The sequence below is a fragment of the Sycon ciliatum genome, chromosome 9 (genome assembly GCF_964019385.1).
Source record: "Sycon ciliatum chromosome 9, ocSycCili1.1, whole genome shotgun sequence".
NCBI classification, from domain to species: Eukaryota; Metazoa; Porifera; class Calcarea; order Leucosolenida; family Sycettidae; genus Sycon; species Sycon ciliatum.
In genome coordinates, this window is record NC_088651.1 from 20,293,195 (window position 1) to 20,320,331 (window position 27,137).

The following is a 27,137-nucleotide window of genomic DNA, read 5'->3' on the forward strand; positions in this document are numbered from 1 at the left end:
CCACTCCACCATCTACGCACACCAACACCTTCTACCAACCTACACTTCTCCCCGAAGGGTGTACGCCTTCCCACCTGTATCGACCCGCACCTAACCTTCACCATTAACTTAGATACATGTATTTCCCACCTTCACCTTTTCACCTCATCTCACCACCATCACTCCCTATTAACCCGTGCCACCACCCAAAGCCCTCCATTCTTTATCCACTGGCGATGTTGTTCAGAACAACGAAACGTCTGGAGAAGTATCGTAAATATTTCTATCATTATTAAATTTTAGAATTGCGATCAACAGAACGAGCTGAACCGACATTTGACAAAGGCTTTTATTGTATTCAAAAAACGAGTGGATACGAATGCATCGAAGAACATGGAAGAAAGAAAAAAATTAATGTGATATGGAGAAAATGATGAACAAAAAATCGTACTTCGAACTAGTTTTCGCACAAGACTCCTCAGGAAGCTACGTTGTACTAATGAAAAACAATCCAGAAAGATACAAATAAAGAGAAATGGAGCGAGAAGAAACAACACCTATGAAAATGATAATCTTAACACTAAGGTAATAACAGGAAAAACTGCGAACTCGTTGTTTGAATACAATAAAAGCCTTTGTCAAATGTCGGTTCAGCTCGTTCTGTTGATCGCAATTCTAAAACTATTGTCGCCTCGACGCCTATTTACATATTTCATTATTAAATTTTATCAAGTATACCACTCTTTAGCAGGCAGGCATAGTGGGATGGTCTAAGACCATGATTGAGAAACAGAGGGTACCAGGTTCAAGTCCTGCTTGGAAGCGGAAGGATTTTTTCCAGCCGTGCTGCGACCCACAGTTAATTGGGAACTCGTGGCCTGGCACGAGGGAAACATGGATGCAGTGAATGGGATTTCGGTCTTTGACCACTTTGTGGTGGGTCTGATCTACTCACCTCCCACCGCTTAGGAGCTGCATCTGCGCCTTGATCCAAGAGGGTGGTGGCGTTCGTGCGGATGCGGAAAACTGGGCCTTCGGCCGAGTCTCACGCGAACCGTGAAAGATACCACTCTTTGGTCAAGAAAGAATACTTTTTTGATAAAATAATCAACATCCACGGCCACCTGGACATCGATTCCCACATTTTGTATTTTCCCGCGAGCACAGATTTTGACGCAAACGCTGAAAATCACAAGTATAGTATGATATCACGTCTTGCGTTTTCCAGTCTCAAACGCAAACGCAGACGCAAACGCGACTCAAACAAACGCAGTGTGCTAACAGCCTAAGTGCGAATTGAAAGAGCACCTTTGTGAAAGGGCTATCCTCGGCAGGACGGGTAAGTTTCAGCGTGACCAACAATAATATCCACGCCAGAGGTGACAACGTACACGTGCCTGGTTCTCCATGCACGCTCTCTTCCAACATGCTTGGCTTTCTCCACCAGCCAACTCTATGCCGATGATACAAATGTCTATGTTGCGGGCTATTGAAAAGCCTGAGAAAGACTTGCACTCAGTCAGCGAGTTTCTGCACTCCAGGGAACTCAAATTGAACCCGGCAAAGACTCAGTTTCTTGTTTTGCTGATGCCCACTGTGCAGGCATCCCGTCAGTTGGGGTTCTGCGGCACCGTGGTAGAACAATCATCTTGTGCTAATTATCTGGGCATCATCAGCAATGTGATCAACGGCTGAGGGCTCTGCTACAGTCCGTCGAGCAGCGACCACCAAGAGACTCTTCTTCCGTGTCACACGTGCATACTCTCATATTCTTCATATTTTGCTTTCTTTCGAAACAATGCATTTGAGTGCATGCCTGATCAAATTCGGTGAAATGGGCTGTCGATGAAAACAGTGCTCTGTGAACTGTCTTTCTGTGAATTGGGTATCCTGTTAAATGGACTGTCTGTCAAAAAGATAGTCTGTGAAAATTAATGTCATTCAGTGAACTGTCGTTCTGTGAACTGGGTTTCTGTGAACTGTCAGGACACCAAGGGGCCGATGATATTTGGTCGTTATAACGGGAGTTCTTCATATCCATATTATGTTATACCCAGTGAATACACTGTAATCTATCCCATACAGTTATGAATACTAAGAACTTAGAAGTTGCGACTAAAGCGATAATAGTCATGAAGTTGATTGTTCCAACTAGGAACACACGCTTCTTGCCAAACTTGACACTTGACTGACTCACGACTGCCAACCGGAGCACACGAGGAGCACGTCGCACCTTCCACTCGGAAAACATGCAGGAAAGCACCACTTCCTGCTCAATATACAGTGTATCGGGGAATTCACCCCTCATCAGTTGAGCTTGAGTAGGCTGATTTTGCCTGAAAAGTACTACTTATGTACTGCTCTCCAGGCCAAGCCATAACCAGGGATACAAACGTACAGAGGCGCTTTGTTTCCAGCGCGACAAACACCTCCTGAAGTCCTAGGTACAGCGTGAGTCAGAGGTGCGACGTGCTCCTCGTGTACTCCGGATGGCAGTCTTGAGTCAGTCCAGTGTCAAGTGCAGCAAGACGCGTGTGTTCCTAGTTGGAAAAATCAACTTCATGACTATTACCGCCGAAGTCACAACTTCTAAGTTCGTATTGTTGTCCTTCACGCGGCTAGTTGTTGGAGGTGACAGCGTTGGGAAAAGCTATACTGGCTCTCAATATCTGTTTAGCACAACTCCATGAGTGAGTTTGTCGAGCTGGGAACAAAGGTCATCTGTAAGTTTGTATCCCTGGTGATGGTTTGGCCTGGAGAGGAGTATATATGTTACACTCGGTATATGGTCACGTCTCTTATTATATGGTCACAGCTCTATATATGGTCACTATATCCAATGCGCTGAAAAAACTGAATAATGGAAGGTCCCCTGGCCCAGATGGAGTCTCAGGCGAACTCTTGAAATATGGAAGAGAAAACCTAGCACCTCACATTGCCTGTCTGTTCAACAGCATGTTTACAACTCACCAGCACCTTGACGTGGGATGCGGCACACTGGTACCGTTGCAGAAACCAGGAAAGACGGTTGGACCACCTGGATATCTGCGCCCTATTGTCCTCCTTACATCATTACGCAAAACGCTTTCCATCGTTACATTGCGAAGAATATCGTCGAAAGTCGGTGAGTACTTGTCTCCGACGCAGAGTGGTTTCAGAGCAGGCCGATCTATCTTGCAGTCACGGCGCCGAGCGCTGAACCTGTCACAACCAACGGGGTTAGTGCGTATCACTGCTGAACGTCATTATCCAGTGAAGCACCCTCTGTACTCAGTCCTTCATCACTGAATGACAGATGTTACTAGTAGTCTATCGCCACTTTTGCGGGCAAACTACAATAAGCCTATGGCCGTGAACCATGACGAACGCGCCTAAAATGGCAATCAAGGGTATAGAGGAGACGGTTTCAAATAGGAAGGGTTTGACAGAAAAATTGTGTGTACAAGTAGACCCAAATGAATCACCAGCGTGGATTGTTCATGTGAAAATTATTTTGATTGTGGAAGGAAACTGGCATGTTGAAGTTTGCTCTGAGACCAGAGTTAATCGAACTGAGGCACTCGTTTGTGTTGGCCCGTTGCCCCCAAGTTGCCCTCAAATATGGGTGTCACAGACATGGCTCCAAACCGGAAAGGTTTTGGAGTGCACGTCAAGTTCACTCTGGGTTCTGAAATTTGGTTACTACTATTGATCCGCAATGGCCACTACAGAGCTACAATAAGCCTTGTGTTTGCTTCCATTAGTTTTCATTGGTATACGGTGATTATTGGCAAGAGACGCGACCAACACCTCGTGAACACCAGATAGCAGCGTGAGTCAGTGTCGCTCCTGGACGGTGAGAACAGACGTAGCGGACCCTCGGTCCTTCACAAAGCTGTCACGTCCAAACCAGCTAGTCGCAAGCCCGTGGGCACAACAGTACGAAATAGTGGTTGCAATTTCGGCGATAACCAGTGAGGTATGGAAGCAAGGACTGAGAACAGAGTGTCTCAGATAGAATAGGCGTGCCATTGGATACCAGAAATAGGCCATGAATGCCCATGATACAGAACCACTTGGGACCGTCAGATTAATTTGTCTCGACCTTGCCAGCCGGGAAGAAACCCTCGCGCCGACGGACGCAGTTGTGAGGGAAAAAACCGGGTGTATATCCCCAATGACGATTAGGCATCATGTAGGCATGGCAAGCACATCACGGCAAAAAGTGATAAAAAATCAATGATAATATGCACAGAGATGAAGGGTGGCAGGGCAGGGACACTGGTGAGACTAAAAAACTGACTGGAGAAGTCAGGAAAAGAAGCGACCATAGAGAACACACCATATGCCATATTTGCAACTGAAAATATTACGCGAGAAATCATTTCTCGCCTATCTCGATGCGCTCGGCCGGCGAGAAATCCAACTTCTACCATGCTCTGGGCGATAATGCCATCCCGGGTGGACAGGATAAACGCAAGCTTCCACCTACAAAGCACGACGCGCAATTCTTCAACAGTGGGCGTAGAACACAGCACGATTTCGGGAGATTGATAAAGACCACGCGTTCAATTCCAATTTCATACAAACGCTAACCCGCTACAATAATGAAATCAGCACGGTATTTGTGAACCCTCACTGCTGATCTTAGCGATCCATTTATTGTGGTGAAAATCCCAGCTCCGTCTTAATTTACGCCGGAGATCCAGAAAATAAAAGTCATACTGGAAGGCAGAGGGCACAACTTCTGTTGCGGTTATGATCGTTCAAGCGTTTTGGCCGTTAGGTAAGCGTTAAGGATGGAATACGTCTTGGGAGATGCTGTCTTTCCAATTGTTTTCCCTATGAGAAGATTGCTATATCTATGCTCGCAGTTTCTCCCTCCAATTGTAACGGTAAGCAAGTGAGTAGTGTTTTTGTGAAAAGTAGGCTTGTCTCTGACAACCAGCCATTTCCACCGGCACTGGACTGTGACGTCACTCTTTACATGACTTACGTTCCTTGTAATACAGTAGAACCCTGACAAGACTCATCGGCAGCAGAAATGAGCACCTTTATCCCAGATAATACTTCTTATCAACCACCACACCACACCACTGCGCTCTTCGGCCGACCTCAACACGTTGCCACAGCACACCATTAGCAAAACGACACTTCAGTTGGTACTCTGCTCCTTCAGAGAGTAGCTGTTTCGATCATCAGGATCTCGTCAGTGAAGGTTGATAATGTAGAACGGCTAACAGATAGTGAACGTATTGAGGTCGGCCGGAGAGCGCAGCGGTGTGGTATGGTGGTTGATAAGAATCTGGACAAGGCCGAATGCTGCTACTCACCTCTCTTCATCATTATTACTTCTGATCCTAATATTCATACTTCAGTGTGCAGCAATAAACCCATTCTACGGACATTGTCCGCAGTAGGCTGGAGTATTATTTTAGTTTCGAGCATACATTTCAATAAGGATGAGAGAGTTTAAAAAGAGGGAAGAGTTTAGAGCAAATTTGACCCTCACAACGAGGACTCCAACCAGGAACAAACTTGTTTGGCCACCAATGCTCTCAGACCACACGTGTATGGCCACCAATGCTCTTACAACACACTTGTTTGGCCACCAATGCTCTAACAGTACGATCATGTGTTTTACAGTTTTTTGGTCTGTTAAATACTTGTTGCATTTGTGTCTATATGTACATGTACATGTATGTAGCAAGGGATCGGCATCGCCGTGTTTTGGACGAACGTCACCTGTTTCCTTATAGTGGAAATTATTCTGCACCAGTTTGTAGTGAATGTGGTCCTCGGCAGCATCTGGACACACATCTCGCATTTCCTGAACAATTTTCTCAGCTCCACACTGTGCGAAATACTATGTATACCGGTAAGCTTCGTTATGGTCTGCATTGAGATGATTGATACTGTTAGATACGATAATATGAGCATGTGATAGACCGTACTACATGCTAGGAGCAAACATTGGACACAGCCAGCTTAGCGAGCACCATTGGAATCACTTCGAAGACTGCCGGCTTTGCCCACTGTTTCGTTCTATAACATACCACCTACCAGCACAAACACATACACTATCCCCCCGCCAAACACACACACACACAAACACACAAACACACTACAACCACCACCATTACATCCCATCTCAACTCTTCTGGGTTTCTGGCCCCCAAAACCCATCAGTATAATACGCCCTTCGGTTCTATTTTAACTTCATGTACTAGTGGAGCCTCGGTGTTCTAAAATAAATTTAGATAACTAAGCACAATAAAATGTATGTAAAGGAATTGTGGAAATCGGATGGGGATCCGATGAAAAAATGGATAAAAGAGAAGGCCGTTTGGTTCGAGTTACGACTAACTGTCCACAAACGTAACGAGATCATAATCCAGTCAGCGAGTGCGACAAGAAGGCACACAACAGAAACTGGCACAGCGAGTCCAACAAGAAGGCACAAAGCCGAAGAGGAGTACGGAGACATTGCCCAACCTGCCACCTAATTCTTACACTTCTACGAGGCGTAAACCAACAACCTTCCAACGTGGAAAGATCCAAGAGGAAAGCGCAACGAAGACGAGCACAAGCATGATCTGGTTACGTTGGTGGACAGCCATACCTCGTCCTTTAACTTTTCACATAAATGATTAAACAAATGGCGAGGAGACAATAATTTGATAACCGCAATCAATAGGACAAGCTGAATCGACATTTGTGTACACTTTATTCATTAATGATTAGCTGTAATATGACGAAGCGGAACTATAGAAACAAGTAGAACACTGTGGGGCACAATTAATGCGTTAGAGTCCACCAACCAAACCAGGTTGTGAACAGTCCAACTTTCACAAAGTAGTACCAGACTGACAAGGGGTGCTGACACATTCCACGGAAAGCAAGTAAGCTTGAACACTGCTCGATAGTTCTAGCCAACGGCCTTCCACCTTAAAAGGTACAAGGGATATTCGTGATAATTCAATTTAATATTTTCCTTGGCTCACCATCTGATTACTTACAGAACTGTACAATTTTAGAAATAGAAATTAGGATGAGCCCATATGTGGAAGGCCTGATGTGAGAACTCGCAGTACATGTACTCACTGGCATGCATATGGGGATGGAGAGCCCAGGATAGACTTACAACGCACATGTATAGTAAACTAAATTTAAACAAACGGCGAGTGTTAGACTGACCGCTGTTTTTTGCGCCCCGTCGATTTTTTTCTTTTTTTCACACATGCTACATGTTCCTGTCCCAGTCATGAGCGCGTGTCGTTATCCGCCCAGTCCACATTCCTTCTCCGTTTCTCTCTAGTAATGGTTCATGAGTCCGCCCAGTCCACATTCCTTCTCCGTTTCTGTCCGTTTTTCTTTCCTTTCAGTTGCATCTTCCTCTCTGCTCTGTTTTATTTTCTCTTTTCGTTCGTCCCTCTTGATATTTGTACTTTGTACTGTTGAGGCAACGAACTGAAATAATAAAAACAAACAAACAAACAAACTTGACCTTGTTATCACTTTTGTAGCTTAGGGTATGCCACGTTTCTATGCAGAATGAGCGCAATTGCGCCAATTTTAGCCCTATAACGATCAGTCTATTCTTATTACTCTTTCATTCAACATCATTATGCCTCCACTGATGAGCTCAGGAGGAGCGAAACAGCTGTCTGGAGAGTCATTGTCAATACCAATCTATATACCGGAATTGTCCTCGCTGTGGTGATGGTGATGTGAGTGCAGAGTTTGGATCGGCCAAGAGCGCAATGTGGTGGTGTGGTGTATTGGATTCCATAATGGCCGGGTCGTCGCTACTTCTTCTAAACGACGAGGTGACAACAATTAAACCGCAATAAATTAGACAAGCTGAATCGACATGTGTGTGTACTTCATTCATGCAATGTAAAACAGTGGAGACAGTAAAATTGTATTTTCATCGCTTTATGGCACATTGTCTCCACCGTTTTACATTGCATGAATAAAACAGACAGAGAGAATAAAGTATACACAATGTCAATTCAGTTTGTCTTATTGATTGCTGTTATTAAACTTAATTTGTTTTTGGTTTCGTTCCCTTTATGTCCACCCAAGAATCTTAGAATTCTCCGTGGCTTCATAGTAAGAAGTCAATCAAGGGACTCTGATGCAACAATTCCTGTGTCATTATTGTGCGCTGCAGTTCCTGGCGATCTATCTTGCTGTGTACATACCATGGATGTGCCTGCGATTCACGCTCCGGGTTCTATGCCTACCAGTGGAAATGTTCCGGAGTCCGCTAGGGTCACGGCAAGTCTTCAACCAACGTGTGTTTGAACTCGGCGAGTTTCTACGCAGTAAGCCAATACTAAAGGTAAGACAGCGGAGCAGAGAGTCCACATCCACTTCACGACCTTGCGATGAAAATAGGAGAGCGAGTCAAAAGACATTCGTACTTTCGCTTCGTGTTAAGTGGAACCCAGTCATCGTCATGCCAGAAACCATACCTGCAGCATTTGCAAGGATGCAGCGACGTTGTGTCATTTTTATAACAGTGGCCTTAGAAACAAGGCGAGGGTTGTAATTCAGCGACCAAGAAGTAGGTCACAAGAAAGTTCTCCAGCAGCACGCAGGGCAGAGTTCTAGGACCATACATGTAGCAATTTAAAATCTTGTAGGACGCATCACGCAGCTTCATAAGTGAAAAATTGGTTTTGAGCAACACTGGCTCACACTCAAATCACTGCTTTTCACCAGAAAAATATTTTATTTCAACGTTTCGGTCATGAAATAACCATCATCAGGAATGATGATTATTTCATGACCGAAACGTTGAAATAAAATATTTTTCTGGTGAAAAGCAGTGATTTGAGTGTGAGCCAGTGTTGCTCACAACCAATTTTTATACATGTAGCAAGTCAGAATTATGTTGTAGTCCAAGCACTGGTTATGTCCATTGCGTTCTTGACTCTGTCTGTGTGTGTACGTTGTGTTCATGTGTTTTTTTCTTGCATGCGTGCACGTGCGCGCAAGCGTCTGTGAACGTGTGTGTGGGTGTGTATTGGTGTGTGTGTGGGTGTGTATTGGTGTGTGTGTGGGTGTGTATTGGTGTGTGTGTGGGTGTGTATTGGTGTGTGTGTGCTTGTGTGTATTGGTGTGTGTGTGGGTGTGTACTATTGATGTGTGTGTGTGTGTGTGTGTGTATTGGTGTGTGTGTGTGTGGGTGTGTATTGGTGTGTGTGTGTGCTTGTGTGTATTGGTGTGTGTGTGTGTGCTTGATCAGTTGTGCGAGACTGTGGTACTTTTCTTCGTGGACTACACGCCGCTCATGTTGGAGATAGTCTTGCGTCAGTGGATAGTCTACCTACGGAACTGGTTGAGTCCGTTTCTCTACCAAGCGCTTGGCAGCTGGTACCCATTCGAACCGCCTCCGGAGGATGGACAGTTTAGTGTATGTGTTCACGTTTTTCTGCGAACCTTTCTCGTATGTCTGCATCTTTGCAGAATAGTCTACATGACCTGTGGGCACTAGCTTAATCTTGTCAAGTTTTTCAGGTTGGGAAATCGTATTATGTAATAGGGAGTTTGAAACGAAATTCTCGATGTCAGTCTATGCCACGCTCCCATGTTGAGAATTGCAGAACGTTAAGGATTCTAAAATCATGACAAGAAAACAATGTGTTCCAGATAGTTGTACCGACCTCGGTTATAATTTGTAGGAAAGTGTCAAATCGCGACAAGCTATTCATTTCATTCTTTATTTCTTTCCTTTTACAGGAAAACCCGTATGACTGGAACTCTGGTCTGAGCGAGAACACGGAAAGGATTGTGCTAGGCTATGGAACGTGCACGTGTGGAGTATTGATCTCCTGCTGTGGTGGTACTGCTACCTTTCTCGGCCTGCTGGTACTGTCCTGTGGCATAGCGCTACTCTCCAGATCCTGGCGATTACGCAACGTTCACGTGGAAATTCCCTCATCCTCGGAACCTGAAGAATCCAGAGCGCGGCAGCAGGGTTCGAAAGTTAATAAGCCGAAAACGCAGGCCCAAAGGAATTGGCAACGTTCCCTCTCCACCCTGGATCACCGCCGAAGGACGCAGTTGTCGGCCCGGGGTCGTGATGAGTCGTCCGAGTTCAATACTTCAGTACAAAGCAGACGGGAAAGTGTTATGAGTGCTGATTATCCCAATCTTGCTGATGATCAAGCTCTTGATGACGAACAGGTCGTCGGAGAAGATCTACGACCTGATGAGGGGTTGCTGGATCCTTCAGGTATTGTTGAAGACACTGGAGAAGAAGAAACCGAAGAATTCGACCCTGGATCGGTTCAGGGTGTTTCGGAACGAACGGTTGGGTTTAGTGACGTTGTCGACGAACGTGACACCTTTGGACGGCGTAACACCCACTCTTTGTCAACAAAAAGAAATCGGAAAGGCAAATCGGTGGATCTAGGTGATTTGAGTACAGACGAAGAACTCGCTGCTCTGGTATATCGAATGCGAGCCAAGTCGTTTCCGTGGACATCCCAGCGTTCTTGGCCCGTCCCTGACAGCCCCTCATGGGACGACCCTAAAGTAATCCTACGATCTAACGACAGGCGGTACAGTCTGGGTCCAAGGGCGGAAAGGAAAGCTAAACAGACCAAGGCAAAGTGGAGAATGTCTGCTGAATACGAATGGAAATCTGTTGACAAGTAGAGCTCGATGGATTTTTCATATGGGACAAGTACCTCGAATGTTTGAGTCAGTTTTAACACGATCAGCAGCTTTTGTACCAATCATTGCCTTGCGTAGTTCAATGTATAAATGATTGTTGCACACACACACACATACACATACACACACACACAAACACACACACATACACATACACACACACACACACAAACACACACACACATACATGTACCTCTACACACACCATGCACCAAGCAGGCATCTCTTTGGATTACCATTACACGTACACGTACATGTACATGTTCAGGTATACTTCTTTCACTGTTGCATTTTGAAAACTTCCAACTTCCAGTGCCCCACCGAGGGCAATATTCCGTTTTGTGTAAATAATTGCGTCTTGCGATCGTTTTCAAAGTACACGAGTCATACTTCGAAGTACATGTAACTATTATGACCTGTCTTAACTCTTGGTCTCCGATCATATTCCTCTTTCGTATTATCTCGATTTCTTGTTGACAACAAAGCAACCTGACTAACAGAAAAACAGACATGTTGGCGCATCGACTTTCGTTCTGTAATTTACTTTACAGAGCAACACAATGCACTCTTTATCCGGGTTTCTCGAGTGTCTAAAATTCCGCATTTTTTGCCCCCTCCCACTCCTCCGCGCTAATCTAGTCTACAGCATGTATGCCCTGCAATGTAGTGTGACCGAGTCGAGGACATGTACTTGTGTTGTGACTGTATTGTTTGGAGCATTACCGGTATTCACCAAAGCCTAGCCATCCGCGCGTGCTGCTTGTGCAGTCACAGCCCAAATATATGATGTATGCCAAAAAATATCGCATATCATGCTCTTCGCGTATTGGTCACTTGTTGCAGAATATCCTTCGAAATCACCCAAAAGCAGAACCATAATATTATTATGCTTGCTTGTCACGTCGCAACCCTACAAGATTCAGTGCGGTGTGCAGCAGTACTTCGATTAAGTTCGATCCCTGCAGTAGCACCTACAAAGTACAAAGGTCATACACAAACACCACCACAGTTCATAAAATGCAACTGATATGCGATTTCTTTGCTCCCTATCAAAGTATGCTACATTTGTTACTTTGTGGGACATTGGTTCAAAAGGACCAACATAATTTTATGCTAAAATATGCACAAGCAATTTCGAGCCCTCCCTAGCTTTCACCGCATGTGCACCGGTGGTTGTAATGCGCAGCTCACAGAGCTCAGGCACTAGACTTGTGACGTTGAATGACGTAACCATAGCAGTGGTTGACCTAGTAGTAGTACTGTACTAGTAGTACCTACATGTACATGTACATGTACACTCATGATAATAATAATTATTATAACCTAACACTGGTTAAAAACCTTTGTAGATGAAATTCAAGTTTTCTTGACCAGTACTAGTTTGCGTGGCAGCATCAACAGCAGGCAGGTTAACGAGTGGAGGTAACCAACGTGTAGCCGGGGTGTTGCGACGTGGTGAAGGCCTACCCATGGCCACGTCGGGACATCACCAACCCCGTCTACAGAGAGCACCTTCTCGCGACAGTGTCATGGTTATGACAACAAAACTGTTGACAGTTGACGAGCTGAGAGAAGGACGCCATGGGCAGAAGTTGGAAGAAAAAAGAAAATGTAAAAGAAATCTTTATACAAGTTAAAGAAAAGAGCGAAGAAAACAAGACGCCATCAGGAGTAGTCTCCTAACCCCCTAGCATAATGAGGGTCAGAACCGGGTGCGATACCCATATGGTTCAAATGGTCCGCAGGGACCGGGGCTTTGCCAACCGCGAAAGGTTGTAGTAAGGTCACTGTTTCCGAACACAATGTCCTCCACCTTGTTTCATGCTGTCAATCTAACAATTACATGTATGCACAATCATGTAACCATGGTAACTAGTACTACAGTAGTACTGTGGTCGGCTAGCACTGCTAAAAAAAAAGGTCCAGCATCACTCGCTAGTAGCCCTTTCCCAAAGGTGCTCTTTTAATTCGCACTTAGGGCTTTTCGCGTCCCTCCAAATATCCTGAAAAAGTGCTCTTTTTTAAGTGAAAACAGGCAAAAAGTGCTTTTTTCAGTGAAGCATAGCTATGATACATGTTCAGATATGAACCCAAGCTGAGGAATGAATACGCACTCTGCCAATTATGGGTCCACGAAAGGCAAAACAGGAAGTAAAGTAAAAAAAACCCACTTTTTACAGCATGGTGTACCGGGTACAAGCTTCACCAAGTTGTTGCCTCCCAAGAAAGCGGCGTGCCAAGGCCCATCGAGCACTCGTAAACTGTGATCGCATGCTTGAGCAAACAGATTTTAGCACTTTTTCAGCTAAAAAAGCTCAAAAAGGGCGATATTCACCAAAAAACACAATAAAGGGCGAAAGAAACGGGCTTTTCCAAAAAGGGCGAAAAAATGGGCCAGCACCTTTTGGAAAGGGCTACTCGCTAGTCGCTGGCGGCTGGGTACAGTCAGTGCTGTACTCTGACTGAGTACTGTAAACATGTACATGTACATGAAAGTACAAATTTTCGTTCACGATATCTTTCGTTAGATCACTCCGCCTGCAGGCTTGCTACGTACCTAAATTTCGTTTTTGGTCGAGGTCTAGTCTGCCCCCCGAACGTTCAGAAAAAAAGCATTAATTTGGTACAAACTTTAGTTATTTCTTGCCCCCTAACGAATAGTTATAGCGGAAGTTAATTCCAAACGAAAATTTGTACTTGTACAGTAGATTATACCAGTGCAGTTTCCAACACGGACATCATATCAGTATTCAAAAACTGACAAAATAATAATAATCGGTCTACTGCTGATATGTACAATGTACACTACTCAATAGGCGAGTGGTTAATGGGAAGAGGTGTATGGTCAACGGGTACGCATGTACATTGTGCATGTAACTGTACTAAGTATCTGCTACTAAGTACATGTACAGTCAACTTCGCTTATAACGACACTCGGCGGGGCATCAAAAAGGTGTCCTTATTCGCGAAGTGTCGTTATACCCGAAGTCTCATTTTGTATTAAAGTGGGATGGGACTTTTCTCTGGGCATGGAAATTCTGTCGTTATTCGCGAATTGTCGTTATATCCGCAGTCGTTATTAGCGAAGTTCACTATACTAGTAAAAGTTACAAGTAACAGTTACCGGTACAGTTACTTCAGCTATATAAGATGAGGCCAGAGAAATGTTTCTACCTCTGAATCTGACCTAAAAAATTCGCGCCAAGGGGCTAGGGACCGGCGGGTTCTGCTCGAAAAGGTGGCAGATTCTGCAGTGAAAAAGCAGTGAAATTGGCAGAACCATACAAACCTTATGGCGGGCAATTCCTCGAATTCTGCTCCATTTTTTATCCACATACCAAACATGCATGAAACCTACCAAAAAAGGTACCGAATTCTGCCAATTTTTCTGCCGGCAGAATCCGCCGGACCCTACCAGGGGCCAGGGCTACGGGGCTGAGAATGCACCGCACACACACACTCTTCAAATGTACTGTATAATTCATTGTGTCGGATTCTGTGCTTGACTATAGTGTACATGTACATGTATGTAGTAGATCTACTAGTAGGGACTGAATACGATGTCAAACATGTACATGCAGCATGTACAAACCGAGTAAGAGATCGAGGCGAAGCCGAGGTCTTTTATGAGGTTATTTCCCTATTGACCTAGTAGGAAGTCAATATTTATTAGCCAAAGCATGTGTGATAACTTACTAATAAGGAGTCAAATACATGTACATGTACATGTCCATGTACATGTACATGTACTTCAAAAAGTACAATGTAACTGTTATAAGCAGTCACTCCCATAGATTTTTGGTGTAACTAAGCAGTCAATATTTGACTTTTTTTATAATTATGGATGAACTAGTACAAGAAAAAGCTATGGAAGTCAATACTATGACATATTAAACCTAACTGTAAATCTAACAATTGAGTCAAGACTAGTAAGGGAGTGACTGTATTACTAGTATTAGCTCGTTTTACCGTATGCCCTGGGATGATAACCATGATCAATGACAGGAGCGCAGCAGTTACTACTGTACGCCCGTCATAATGCTTGCACATACTAGTACTTGCGTGGGGTAGTGCCTTTGCTGTTTGCGTTAGTACTAGTAGTAGTAGTCATTTTTACTTTGTAGCGAAAGACGAAGGCGTGAGCAGATCCGTAGGATGGTCTGTGTGTACGATGATTCCACAACTCGTCTAAAACTAGCCACATTAGGTTCTATTTCGCTCTCTCTCTCTGTCATAGTGCAGGGTAGACGTAGGAAACAGACAAGAGCTAGCTAAGAGGCCAAGTTCGGTGTTGACGTAGTTTGAATTCTGGTGCACGCGCTTGCCCGAGCGGTGCTGCAAAGCACTGCGGATCTGGAAGGTGAAAAGCGCGCGCCTTCGTTTAGCCAGATCAAAAAGGTCAACATGCTAGACACTAAAGACAGTACCCCTGAAACGAACAGAACACTATGCTTCTCGACTTGCGTCGAGATGTTGGCATTAGGCACGAAATGATTTTATTACGTGTAGAGATGACGAACATGGACCGGGCGTCACAGGCAAGATGACGGAGACTGAGAGAACTGTGAACATAGACGTTCGTTCTTGTGAAATCGACGAGAGTTACAGCCCAAACGAGAAGTGCATTTGCTAGTACGACTTGTCTTGGTGCAGTGGTTGAATCAGCCGTGTTGAAGCTTGAAACACACTTGAGTGTTTCTCCACTATTCTGCCGCATCTGCCAGCATCGCCAAGAGGACGGCAAAGGCGCTGGGACCTAACTGGATCAGTCGTATCTCCATGTACAGCAATTCGAATTCTGGCAAAACCAAATATTTGACTTAGGTCACTCCTTGCCCGGGGCAGGGTGAGGCCCAAGTAAAGCCATGCCTCGGTTGGGAAGGTATATGTGCTGCATGAGCCTCACTGAGGAGGAGCTGGCTGCCAGAGAGCGCAGCAGGCAGCTCGACAGAGATACCGCCCAGTGGAAGCTAGCGGAGGACAAAGTCATGAAGCTGCTACTGCTGGGCGCAGGAGAGTCGGGAAAGAGCACCATTGTCAAGCAGATGAGAATCATCCATACGGCGGGCTTCACGGAAGAGGAACGAAGGTCTTGGATACCCGCCATGCATAAAAATATCATAGAAGGTCTGGCTACGCTGGTGACGAATATGGTGGAGCTGAACATTGATTTCGAGCACGAATCCAATCTGGATATCGCATCTGATGTCGTGGAACTGGCAAAGAATGACGTCAAGCGGCTCACCAGGGAGGATATGGACGCCCTGGAGCTACTGTGGCAGGACGAGGGTGTACAATGCTGCTATGGGCGGCGACGGCAGATGAACCTGAGTGATGGCATTGCGTACCTGTTGCACAACATCAGCATCTACAAACAGCCCGACTACATTCCGAAAGACGACGACATTCTGCACATCCGCGTGGAGACCAAGGGAATAATCCAGGTGGAGTTCACGCACCGTAACACGCAGTTCTCCCTCTACGATGTCGGCGGTCAGAGAAAGGAGCGGCGGAAATGGGTACATTGCATGGACAACTGCAATGCGGTGCTCTTCTGCGCTTCGCTGTCTGAGTACGACGCCTTTCTCGCCGAAGACCAGACGGTGAACCGCATGAAAGACAGCCTGTCCATCTTCAAATACATATCTAACAGCGAGCATCTTGCCAACGTCTCTCTGCTGCTCTTCCTGAACAAAACGGATCTCTTGGAGGATAAGGTCAGCAAGTCACCAATAAGCCGATACTTCCCCAAGTACCAGGGCCCAAACTCGTTCGATTCGGTCGCGTCCTTCATCGAGAAACTATACATGGATTCGAGCACCAAGCGAGAGGCAGGGAAGATCTTCGTGCACCGAACGTGTGCCACAAACACCAACGTCGTGCGCAAGGTGTTCGAGTTCTCCGCCCGCACAATAATAATGGAGAACCTGGAAAAATGCGGTCTGATGTGATGCGGGACGTCACCTAACGGAAGTTGAAACACATAAGGGCTTGTATCAACCCAGATGTGTATTCTTCGTGTTTATATTATAATTATTATATATTTCATTTTTGGAGCATTCCTTACTAAAACCCCGCCCCCTCTCCCCTCCCCCCCTCCCTCCCCCCCCCCCCCACACACACCTGCTACAGGTCTTCATTTTAGGCACAACAAACTAAATGAGACATTATCTCCGTAGACCTGAAGTGATCTTGAATTCCTACCTGCCAGTCGTCCTACAGCTTCAAATCCTACGCTCAATCGCATCTTCCCTAAAAATTTCCTTGATGCCAGTCCAGTGAAATACTTTCTTACCCTATGCTATGTACACCTTCGTACACACTTCCTGTGCTTTATCTGCTGAGCTTTTGCATACCCACTTTTCAGCACAGTTCTTCTTGTCTATTGTACAGGCACCCCTCGCTCGCCATCTGGAAGAAAACACCGTAGTGACGCGCATATAAGAGCATCTGCCTATACCCGGGCATAAGCGCACCCTCACGAATAAGCGCATGGGCTTACATGTATAAGTGAACCTAAATTCAGTCCATCCTGCGACAAACAGACCCCACAAAACACCATATTCACATAACGTTAGCTTAATGTGCATTGCGGTATTGCACTGTGTGCATAATTGTGCGTGGTACCGGTACACTAGCAACTCAAGCGCATGCGCCAATGTGTGAGACAAAACGACCCGCCAAAAATAGCAAATAGCGCAAAAACTTACTCAAAAGCGTATGGGGCTTTGTGTGCGTCACTACGGTAGCTGGTTACAGGTTTACAGCATACATGTAGATGTACGTGATGCAGCCAACATAACCAGTGTTGGGTTATCTGGTTCCCTCGCCTATCAGGATAATGTTTTGGAAACGGATGTGTGTGGTTAAGCGAGGTCTGACTGTACATGCGAATTCATACTCTCAATTTCATACGGCTATTGTGTGTTTCGTTTCTTCTTGTACATGGACATACATACGCTCTCGCTGGCTTTCGTTATAATTAAAAGGGCCTGCAGGGATCGGCCCTTGTAAATTGTTCTGATGATGGGTGACCGGCCCTAAACGTCAAAAATTTTCGACATCACAAGTCTCTATCGCTATCGTCATGTACGATGAAGTGATGCTACCGCTTGCGTAGACCATTGGGAAGATGCGTTGCAGAGAGCTATCCAAACAAGAACTGCTTCGGCATACTATTGTTGGTCATCCGGCCAACGTGCCCGGGCCAACGCAGTCGCAGACAACCCCCCCCCCCCCAACACACACACACACACACACACACGTGCATGCACACAAAAACACCCACACCCACACACACATGCACACATATACACACTCACACTACCACCATCACCATGTATACGCCCGTCGCAAGAGAAGCACGCAAATCTGCAAATGCACTGGATGTGCACCTCACCTACAGATTTTCTCTTATAAGTTATAGCAACGATAGCGAACAAGATCCGAATGAGACAGATCAAGACTTGCGCCAGATAATCCACACAACTGGCGAAGCCATGGGAATCGACCACCAATGCACACCTGGTCTACACCACACGGAGTACATCGCCATAAAACGGCCAAGCACAGACACACACACACACACAGACACACACACACACACACTGACACACACACACACACACACACACACACACACACACACACACACACACATTTGAAAACCAAGCCACATTATGAGGCCATTTTGATATTCAAGTATAATTTCATATAAAATCGCAGAACAGCATAATGAAGAAATCATTATCACTGGATTGTCTTATGCACATTATAGAAATGCTAAGAAGACCACTGTTCCGCAATGAGAAAACAAGGAATTTTGAAACTTCTCAACCTACCTAACCTTGTGCAACGGAATATTGAGTGCACAGTTAATTTTGTTCATAGCCTAAAAAAATACAATAGAGCATTTCTATATAATTTCGATGGACAGACTCTATAACGTGGAAAAAGGCACCTATGAATATAATTCCAGAAGACAGAATTTCTGCAAAAATATCTGACAAATAACATCGTACAGTGTTAGCCAGTGTCCACAGGGCTAAATGTGTGTTTGTGTGTGTGTGTATGTGTGTGTGTGTGTATGTGTGTACGTGTATGTGTGTGCATGCACACGCATGTGTGTGCAAGGCAACGAGATTTTGCTATGATCGATGTTCAATGGCCACATTCAAGGTTCAATGTGTGTGTGCGTGCGCGAGCATGCGTGCCCACGCACTTCGGTGTGTGGGTGTGTATGCGGCAGGCGGGCACAAACCGCATGGTCGACTGTCGACCGTCACACATCACTGATACCATCAGTGACCAAGAGTCGTAGGCGGCTTATCAGCAGCGAGATATGGTTCCTCCGTCGTAACACGAGTATATCGAACAGGACCACAGCCAGCAGGTTTCAATTATTAGTCTTACAGTAGGTATTCATACTTTGTGAGTGATCAAAGTGATTACATAATAATAAAAATCTTCACTAGGAGAGATGCGTTTGTAGGCAACCTGATGGTCTGATGATGACGGACCGGACAAACCAGATTGCTTCCGGCCGGCCTAGCGATGGTCCTCATCTCGCTCCCATTTGGTCTCCTTTTTGATCTGATAGAAGTATGGGAGTAGAGGTGTGACAGCATTACTTCGGTGTGGAGATGTCCAATGTACACTGCTGACGTGGAGCGTAGTAAGTGCAGAGGGTATCTGTCTGCAGGTCGGCATATGCGAGGGCAATGAGAAATCGAGTTTCTCGCAGCACGCTTATAGACGGTTCACAATTTCGTACAAGGACTCCAGAACCACTTCATCGTAAGACGGCAGCTCGTCTTGTGGCGGATAGTCACTTGGCACGTGTCTGAGTTCAGAAACGGCATCATTCAGATTGTTCTCTGCCGGAACACTGTATCCAGGTGGAGAGGTTGAATTGTCCGCCTCTCCAATGGATCCGGAGACATCGTGGGAGGCAGTTACTGTGTCAACGTCAGCCCCTGGCGGAGTAATCTCATCTTCTACTCTCGGCAACGACATCGCTGTGTTGGGGTTTGCACCGGAGCTCAGCGTGCCATGCGCTACTGTAGGCGGCCTAGCAGAAGACCGCTGTGAGCTTGGACGTTGAATAGACAATACAGTGGAACCGGGCACAGGGGTGCTACTATTTCTCACGGCGGTGGACGCAGCTGGCGGTGGACGACCAGCAGGCGGCCGCCTACCTGGGTGCAACGTACTCCGTGCCCGTATCTCGGCATCGCGGCGCTTTCTTCTCACAGTCAAACAGCCAGATAGAGTTAGTGCGGAGCCTATCAGCAGGGTGACACCACCTGCGCCAGCCAGAGGAATTATCAACAATCCAAGACCAGTAAAAAAGGTGACAATGCCTATGCTGAGCAAGACTAAACCGCATACGAATGTAACTACACCACATCGAGTGCTCGCCATGGGTACAGCTTCGCCGTCTATCACATTGGGTTGCGTGAACCGATCTGGGGACACAGTCAGAAACAGACACAGAGAGAGAGAGAGAGAGAGAGAGAGAGAGAGAGAGAGAGAGAGAGAGAGAGAGAGAGAGAGAGAGAGAGAGAGAGAGAGAGAGAGAGAGAGAGAGAGACACACACACACACAGAGGTAGACATGCACGCTCCCTTGCAAGCACTCATACACACACACCAACAAATACCAACACACACACACACACACACACACACCACGCAAACAAACACATAAACACAGGAAACACACACACACACACACAAATTTGACGGAAACCGCACGCAACAACACCGTCCACACCAGGCAATTTTCGCACCGAGCTTGAGGATTATTTGCACAATTCCGTATTGGGCAGATTATTCGGTGTGGTCCAGGCATGAGAGTACAGAAACATATCCACAGAGAGTCACTCAATCATGTAGTGAGAAGTTTTAAAAATTATCACGTAATCGAATTTGGATTGTTACCTTTGCACAGACACACATATCGAACTCACTCCGACTGTCTGCGCACGCATCACCCCCCCCCCCCCCCCCCCCCACACACACACACATACTCAGACATGCCCATCGCGGAAGCGATGATATCGAACAGCTATGTTAAGCATAGCCACTTGTGCTGTGATTACACCAATCAATAGCTCGCAACGCTGACGAACACACAAATACACTCAAACACATGCACCCCCCCCCCCCCCACACACACACACACACATACACCACATACACACACCATGGACGTCAAGCGGCGCAGGGCGCTGGCCATGCAGCCACGACTACGCATCATATCAACTCGTGCACTGCATGCAACGTTCTGTAAGCACTGGGGGCGAGGGCCCCACGTCATTCGAGCGGATTTCCATGTCCACGGCAGTACCGTGTACACTAGTATGTATGACGCGAGAGAAGCATGCAAATCTGCAAATGCACAGGACGGGTTGAATACGGTAGGCAGCACGCTCCGCAGGCTAGTGGTCAACACACACACACACAAACACACACACACACACTCATGCGTCCACTTGAGCAAACTAACCCACACCATTAAAACAATAGGTATTAAAGAAGTTGGTTGCTCCAACGAGGAACACACGCTTCTTGCCGAACTTGACGCTTGGAGCAACCAACTTCTTCACTAATATCGCCGAAGTCGCAACTTCTAAGTAGGTACTTCCTCCGTATACAAAAACTTCGTGACTTTTTTTTTAAGGCTGCGCATAGCTCTGGAATTGTTCCGTTTGACTTGGAATAACACTCGTGGCATTGTCTAACCTGTTTACAAGCTATATACAAAGAAAAGAGCAACTCAGACGAATGAGATTGAGTTTATTCAGAGTCTTCGTCGCTCCTGTCATTGTCACCTGACGACGCTGACTCCGCATCGCCAAAAGTCGCTGCTTCGCTCGCATTTCGTTCAGATTCTTTTCAGCTGCAATGATGATCCGACGCGGGACTTTGGCTAGCGTACTCTTCATTCCCAGAGCTGTGTACGAATCGGTGTCGACTATATTCAGTCGTTCCAACCCGCGACCTCCATTATGCCGTGAAACGAGTCGCTCAAGCACATCCACACGCTTCGCATTTTCTCGGCAGGAGAATCCTCCCGAGCATTCTACAACGGCTGCGACGAGGTCCCTGCGATTCCCCTCCTAGGCCACAACGGAGACGTCTGATTGTAGTGGAGAGAGGCGAAGAAAGCCAGGTCGTCGACATTCCGATCCGGAGTCTGCGCTGGTTGCACGACGACTGAAATGTTTCATCTTTCCGTGCGAGCGGAACCGATTTATTTTCTCACGCTGCGTATGGGGCCGCGCACCGAAAGTACGAGCCTGGCCAGTTTCAGGGCAGCGAGTGCCGCGTGAGTCGTGACTCCGTGCTCCAGGCCGGCGCGAGCTCCACTTCGTCACGGTGTCAGTTTCGAGCAAGTAAGTCACACTAGTAAGTGTTAGTTTGTTTGATATTTGACTCGTGAGTTCCTGTCGGCAACATCCTCACACGCATGGCTTCCGTGGAGAATCTGTTCGAGATCAACCAAACCTACCTCAACATGAATGTGCGTTGTCGATGACAGCCTTTGGCGCGGTTCGTTGAGCAGGTTCTTGCTCAAAAACACCGTTGAAAAAAAGTCACGAAGTTTTTGTATACGGAGGAAGTATTAAAGTATTATAATATTATACTTCTTTCTACAGAGAATGAACATTACATCATCACTACTGGATCACTCAATACTTTATCCATCGATAGTGATGATAAGATTACCATCGGTCCACATTAAATTCCAAAATACAATTTTTCAGCGAAGTAAAACTAAGGGGACAAGACAAGTTGTAGCATCTGGGATAACTCAGTGTCAGAACACGTACGTTAATGTAAATGCAAATGTGGTGGTGGTGTGTGTATGTTTGTGTGTGTGTGTGTGTACGATTTATCTGAGTTTTTCCGTCGTTCTTCTTACTAGTCTTAGGCCACGGGGTGGCTCTGGGTTCACCAGAGTCGCCCCTGGCGTGTTCCTAAATTTCCTGGGGCGAGGGTTCCGCGGCGCGGTCGCCAGGGCAGTTTCTTTTCTGTCACGACCGTTGTCGTCCTCGTCTCTCCATTCGCGGTGGTGTAGCTGACCCCCGAATGGTTCCAAACTGCGAAGCTCAGAGAGTACTGTCAGGAAGGCGGAGGAGAGGAAGGCTGCGAACATTGGCCTTTGGATCTTGGAACGTCCGCACTCTGGTCAACAATGACGGACCGGTCGAGACGGCAAAGAGACGAGTGAATTTTGAAAATTTGAATTTTGTGCCCGTCGTGGAGGACAGAAAGATCGACTTGGTTATCCGTGAGCTGTCCAGGTTTGACGTGGAAGTGGCTGGCCTGCAGGAAACCAAATGGTTTGGGAGAGACTCTTTCAACATCGGCGATGCGACTGTACTCGCCTCTGGTCGCCCCGTACCTGACGAAAATTTTCGTCGTGGCGAGGGTGTTGCGCTGGTTCTGCGTCGGAGGGCCAAGCAGGCATTTGAACGTGCAGGCTGCCAGTGGAGGCCCGTCTCGTCGCGCATCGTGACGGCCAGGTTGAGATTTGAGCACGGGTGGATGTCAGTGATTTCATGTTACGCTCCTACGTTTCGATCCCCCCATGCTGACAAGGAAGAGTTCTTTGCTCAGTTCCAGTCTGCTCTCAGCGATGTCAACTCTGCTGATGACGTCATCGTCCTGGGGGATTTCAACGCTCGTGTTGGTTTTGGCCCACAGCAACTAGAGATGTGGCAGGGAGTGCATGGATCACATGGTGTTGGTGATGTGAACGATGCTGGTCATCGACTACTCACATTCTTGGCGTGTCAACAGCTCACAGTATGTAACACACTGTTTCCCAAGAAACGCATTCACATGTACACCTGGCAACACCCTGGATCACAGAAGTGGCATTGTATAGATTATGTGTTCGTACGCCAACAACACCGTAAACGTTGCATGGACTGTCAAGTGATGCGCACTGCAGAGTGTAGCACAGACCACCGTCTTGTCCGCATGAAATACCGGCTACCTGACGTTGTGCAGCAACGGTACCATCATGATGCACGTTCCAGGCCGCGGAAGTTTGCTGTTCACCAATTCAATCGGAAGCCATTCATGAGTGAAGAGGAGGCTGAGCGTGTGGCTACTGTACGTGCTGAGTACTGTGCTAGTCTTGAATCTCGTTTAGCCACGTATGACCGCGCCTCGTCTGTGGACTGTAAGTGGAGTACCGTGAAGTCGGCTGTTGTTGACGCGGCGGAGCAGGTGGTTGGTCGGGACAAGCGGCGGATGCCAGATTGGTTCCGTGACAATGCCCTTGTATTGGAGCCTCTACTGGAGTCTCGTAATACCCTGTATAGCCAATGGCTGAGAAGCGGCAGGGACTCTGATCACCGGGCGTTCAAAGAAGCGCGTGGCCGGGCTCGTACTGGTATCCGGAAGGCAAAAACAACTTGGTTGATGGGCAACGCGGCGGTGGTGCACCGTGGACGTTTCAGTGGCAAAGCTGTCTGGTCTGCCATTCGCGACATGCAACGCTGCTTTGGGGGCTTGCAACCCCTGTCTGTCCAATCCATCCGCAATGCCGATGGAGTTCTTTGCGAATCTGTTCAGGAGCAGCAGGGCACATGGCATGGGCATTTCTCGGGTGTCTTGAATGTCTGCAGTGTGTACGATCCGCATGTCTTCCAACTTATCCCTCAGCGTGAGGTCGAGGACTCCCTCTCACTGCCACCATCGGAGGATGAGCTGACTCAGGCAATTAGACACCTACAGAATGGCAAAGCTGGTGGTATGTCACAGATTGTGCCGGAGCTGCTGAAGGTTGGTGTGCCTGTCCTCCATCCACTCCTCCTGGACCTACTCCAATCTGTCTGGTCGGGGGGTTGCGTGCCCCAGGACTGGCGCGATGCACTGCTGGTACCGATTCCAAAGAAGGGCGACCTCTCTCGCTGCGATAATTGGCGAGGGATCGCATTGCTGGAGGTTGTCGGCAAGTTGGCTGCTCGGATCATGCAAAACCGATTGCAAGGTATTGCTGAGGCGGAACTGCCTGAATCCCAATGCGGGTTTCGGCGGCACCGTGGTTGTGGTTGTGTGGTTGTCCGTCAACTTGTCGAGAAGTCGTACGAACATCGATCGAAGCTCTTCTGCGTATTTGTGGATCTCCGCAAAGCATACGACTCTGTCCCTCGCGAAGCTCTTTGGCAGGCATTGCTGCGGCTGGGTGTGCCGCCCCCGACTGTGGCCATCATCAAATCATTCCATACAGACATGTCAGCTTGCGTTCGCGTTGCCGGTGGTTGCACGGATCCGATATCTGTCAAGAATGGGCTGCGCCAAGGGTGCGTTATGGCACCTGTACTGTTTAACTTGTACTTCGGCTTAGTTATTGAGCGTTGGCGATCCCTTCTCGTTGAGCGTGGAATAGAGTCTGGTGTGGACTTCAGCTTCACAATTGATGGCCAGCTGTTCCCTCGTGTCACTAGGCGTCGTCCCCACTCCGAGTCCGGCCATGCTGATGACTTCGAGTTTGCGGATGATGCTGTACTGCTCGCTACAACTCGCAACGCAGCCGATCAATCCCTGTGTGCCTTTTGTGAGGTCGCATCCAGCTTGGGTCTCACAGTGAGCATGACCAAGACCAAGCTTCTCGTTGCAGGTTTCGGAGTTTGCCCTGCTGATTGCTCTGATTTGGTCATTGGCAGTGATAGGGTTGAAGCAGTCACCTCATTCCCCTATCTTGGTTCCACCATCACTCCAGACTCGCGGTCGCAAGCGGACATTCGAAGCCGTCTAGCAAAGGGTGCAGGGGCCTTTGGTGGTCTTCGGCGCATCCTACATGACCGGAGCCTGAACCTCCCTACCAGGCGCCACCTGTATGTCGTTTGCGTACTGTCAACGGTTCTGTATGGTTCAGAATGCTGGACGCCGTTGAAGGCAGATTTAGATAGAATGGACCGGTTTCACCATGCCAACATTCGCTCCATCCTTGGCGTATCGCGAGGCCGACAGTGGGAACAGCGCATCTCTTCACAGGAACTGCGAGCACAGTGGGGTGATCCCACACCATTGTCACGCATGGTGCAGCAGAGACGGTTGGAGTGGCTTGGGCACCTGGCTCGTCTTGATGACACCAGAGTACCGAAGCAGTTGCTGTTTGCCTGTCTCCCTCAGTCTCGGCCATTCTGTGGACCTCGTCGTCGCTGGAAGGACACCATTCACACGGACCTATCCGTGGCTGGAGTGCGTAACTGGTTTGAGTTGGCAAGCGATCGTGGAGAGTGGCGTGGAGTGATGACAGCAGCAGGTGAGGACAAGGAACCCGCCCCGAAGAGCATCGAGTGCCCAACCTGCAACCGTCTGTTCCGCCGTAGTTCCGACATGGTCCGGCACAAGTGTTCAGCAATCCGTCAGCTCCCGGTATCGGAGCAGCCTGGATCAGTACAGTGTCCAACATGCAACCGATGGCTACGTAGCAGAGGAGGCTTTGCGGTGCATAAGTGTCGGCTAGGCGATGTCGACCAGCCGCCGGCCCCTGCCCCTGCTCCTCTTGTTGTTCCTGGTGTAACTTGCACCAACTGTCAGCGTTCATTTAAATCGGCTGCGGGTCTCAAGCGTCACCGTTGTGGAACCTGTCCAAAGCGCCCTACTGTGGCTGAACGCCAACAATTCAAGTTTCACTGCCAAGTTTGCCACAACCGACGGTTCCGGAGGCGGCAAGATCTGGAACGCCACTTGGAGCATTGCCTTCCTCCCCCCTAACCTCTCTGACAGTACCTCCTTTTGGGGAGCGGCGTGGCCATTTCTGGCAGCTGTCAATAGTAGTAGTAGTAGTGTGTACGTGCGTGTGTGTGTGTGTGTGTCCAGGCAGCCGGTCACGAACAATGTCCATGGTGTGTGTATGTGGTGTGTATGCCTCTGTCATGATGAAATGCATGACTAAGAGTTGAACCAGCTCGTCGGTGACATAGCACCGGAACGCTACGGGCGTCACTCCCGTAGCAACAGAGACGGGCAGACAGACAGGGAGGCAGGCAGGTAGGTAGGCAGGGTTCTGAGCGACCTCTCCTGTTGGCGACTTGGAAGAAATAAATAATTGGATAATCGGACTGGCAACGTTAGTCATTTGACAGTATTACTTCAGCTTGAAGATATTATTCATACCCTGCTGAATTGGAAGCAAATTTAGTATCAGCCTACGTTGGCATATACAACGGTCAACAAACTACATATTTTTCGATGTAGGTTTACTGATGACCATTAAAGAGAAACATTTCTGAATTATTCTTCACATTTTTAATTTAATTAGTCGATCATGGCATTATGTCCACTTCAATTGCTCTATTCCTTGCTTTGTCAGCAAAATTCTGGTTTCTTGGAATGTCCTTTTAGCCGGTTCAATTTTTCGTAAAAGGACTCTACCACTACTTGCGTATAAGAGGGTAGATCATCCTGTACAGCACTCCGATTGTTCTCTTCCTCAACACTGGGTCCTGGAGCAGGCCATGA

The 27,137-nt window shown here is 47.3% G+C and overlaps 2 protein-coding genes and 1 long non-coding RNA gene across 3 annotated transcripts in view; 2 read left to right on the forward strand and 1 right to left on the reverse strand.

Moving 5' to 3' along the window:
• Positions 1–4,703: 4,703 nt before the first annotated feature.
• Positions 4,704–11,040, forward strand: LOC135824960 (uncharacterized). The gene is made up of 5 exons (XM_065337700.1): positions 4,704–4,853; positions 5,666–5,836; positions 8,135–8,305; positions 9,215–9,382; positions 9,709–11,040. The coding sequence occupies exons 1-5, from the start codon at positions 4,758–4,760 to the stop codon at positions 10,627–10,629; spliced, it is 1,527 nt and encodes a 508-aa protein (XP_065193772.1). The 5' UTR covers positions 4,704–4,757; the 3' UTR covers positions 10,630–11,040.
• A 3,901-nt stretch (positions 11,041–14,941) lies between these two features.
• Positions 14,942–16,722, forward strand: LOC135824688 (guanine nucleotide-binding protein G(i) subunit alpha-1-like). Its single transcript, XM_065337396.1, has one exon. The coding sequence runs from the start codon at positions 15,513–15,515 to the stop codon at positions 16,596–16,598; it is 1,086 nt and encodes a 361-aa protein (XP_065193468.1). The 5' UTR covers positions 14,942–15,512; the 3' UTR covers positions 16,599–16,722.
• Positions 16,723–18,324: 1,602 nt separating this feature from the next.
• The window catches only part of LOC135824899 (uncharacterized), a 9,518-nt gene continuing 705 nt past the window's right edge, over positions 18,325–27,137 (reverse strand). The window contains exon 2 of the long non-coding RNA XR_010554965.1: positions 18,325–20,114. This is a non-coding gene — a long non-coding RNA (uncharacterized LOC135824899). The remainder of the gene's footprint in view (positions 20,115–27,137) is intronic.

Bases quoted from the DNA above. Each gene is read 5' to 3' on its own strand.
- LOC135824960 (XM_065337700.1), top strand. From the start codon at position 4,758: ATGGAATACGTCTTGGGAGATGCTGTCTTTCCAATTGTTTTCCCTATG. The intron at 4,854-5,665 runs GTAAGCAAGTGA...ACATGTATGTAG, and splicing joins TTCTCCCTCCAATTGTAACG to CAAGGGATCGGCATCGCCGT. The intron at 8,306-9,214 runs GTAAGACAGCGG...GTGCTTGATCAG, and splicing joins GCAGTAAGCCAATACTAAAG to TTGTGCGAGACTGTGGTACT.
- LOC135824688 (XM_065337396.1), top strand. From the start codon at position 15,513: ATGCCTCGGTTGGGAAGGTATATGTGCTGCATGAGCCTCACTGAGGAG.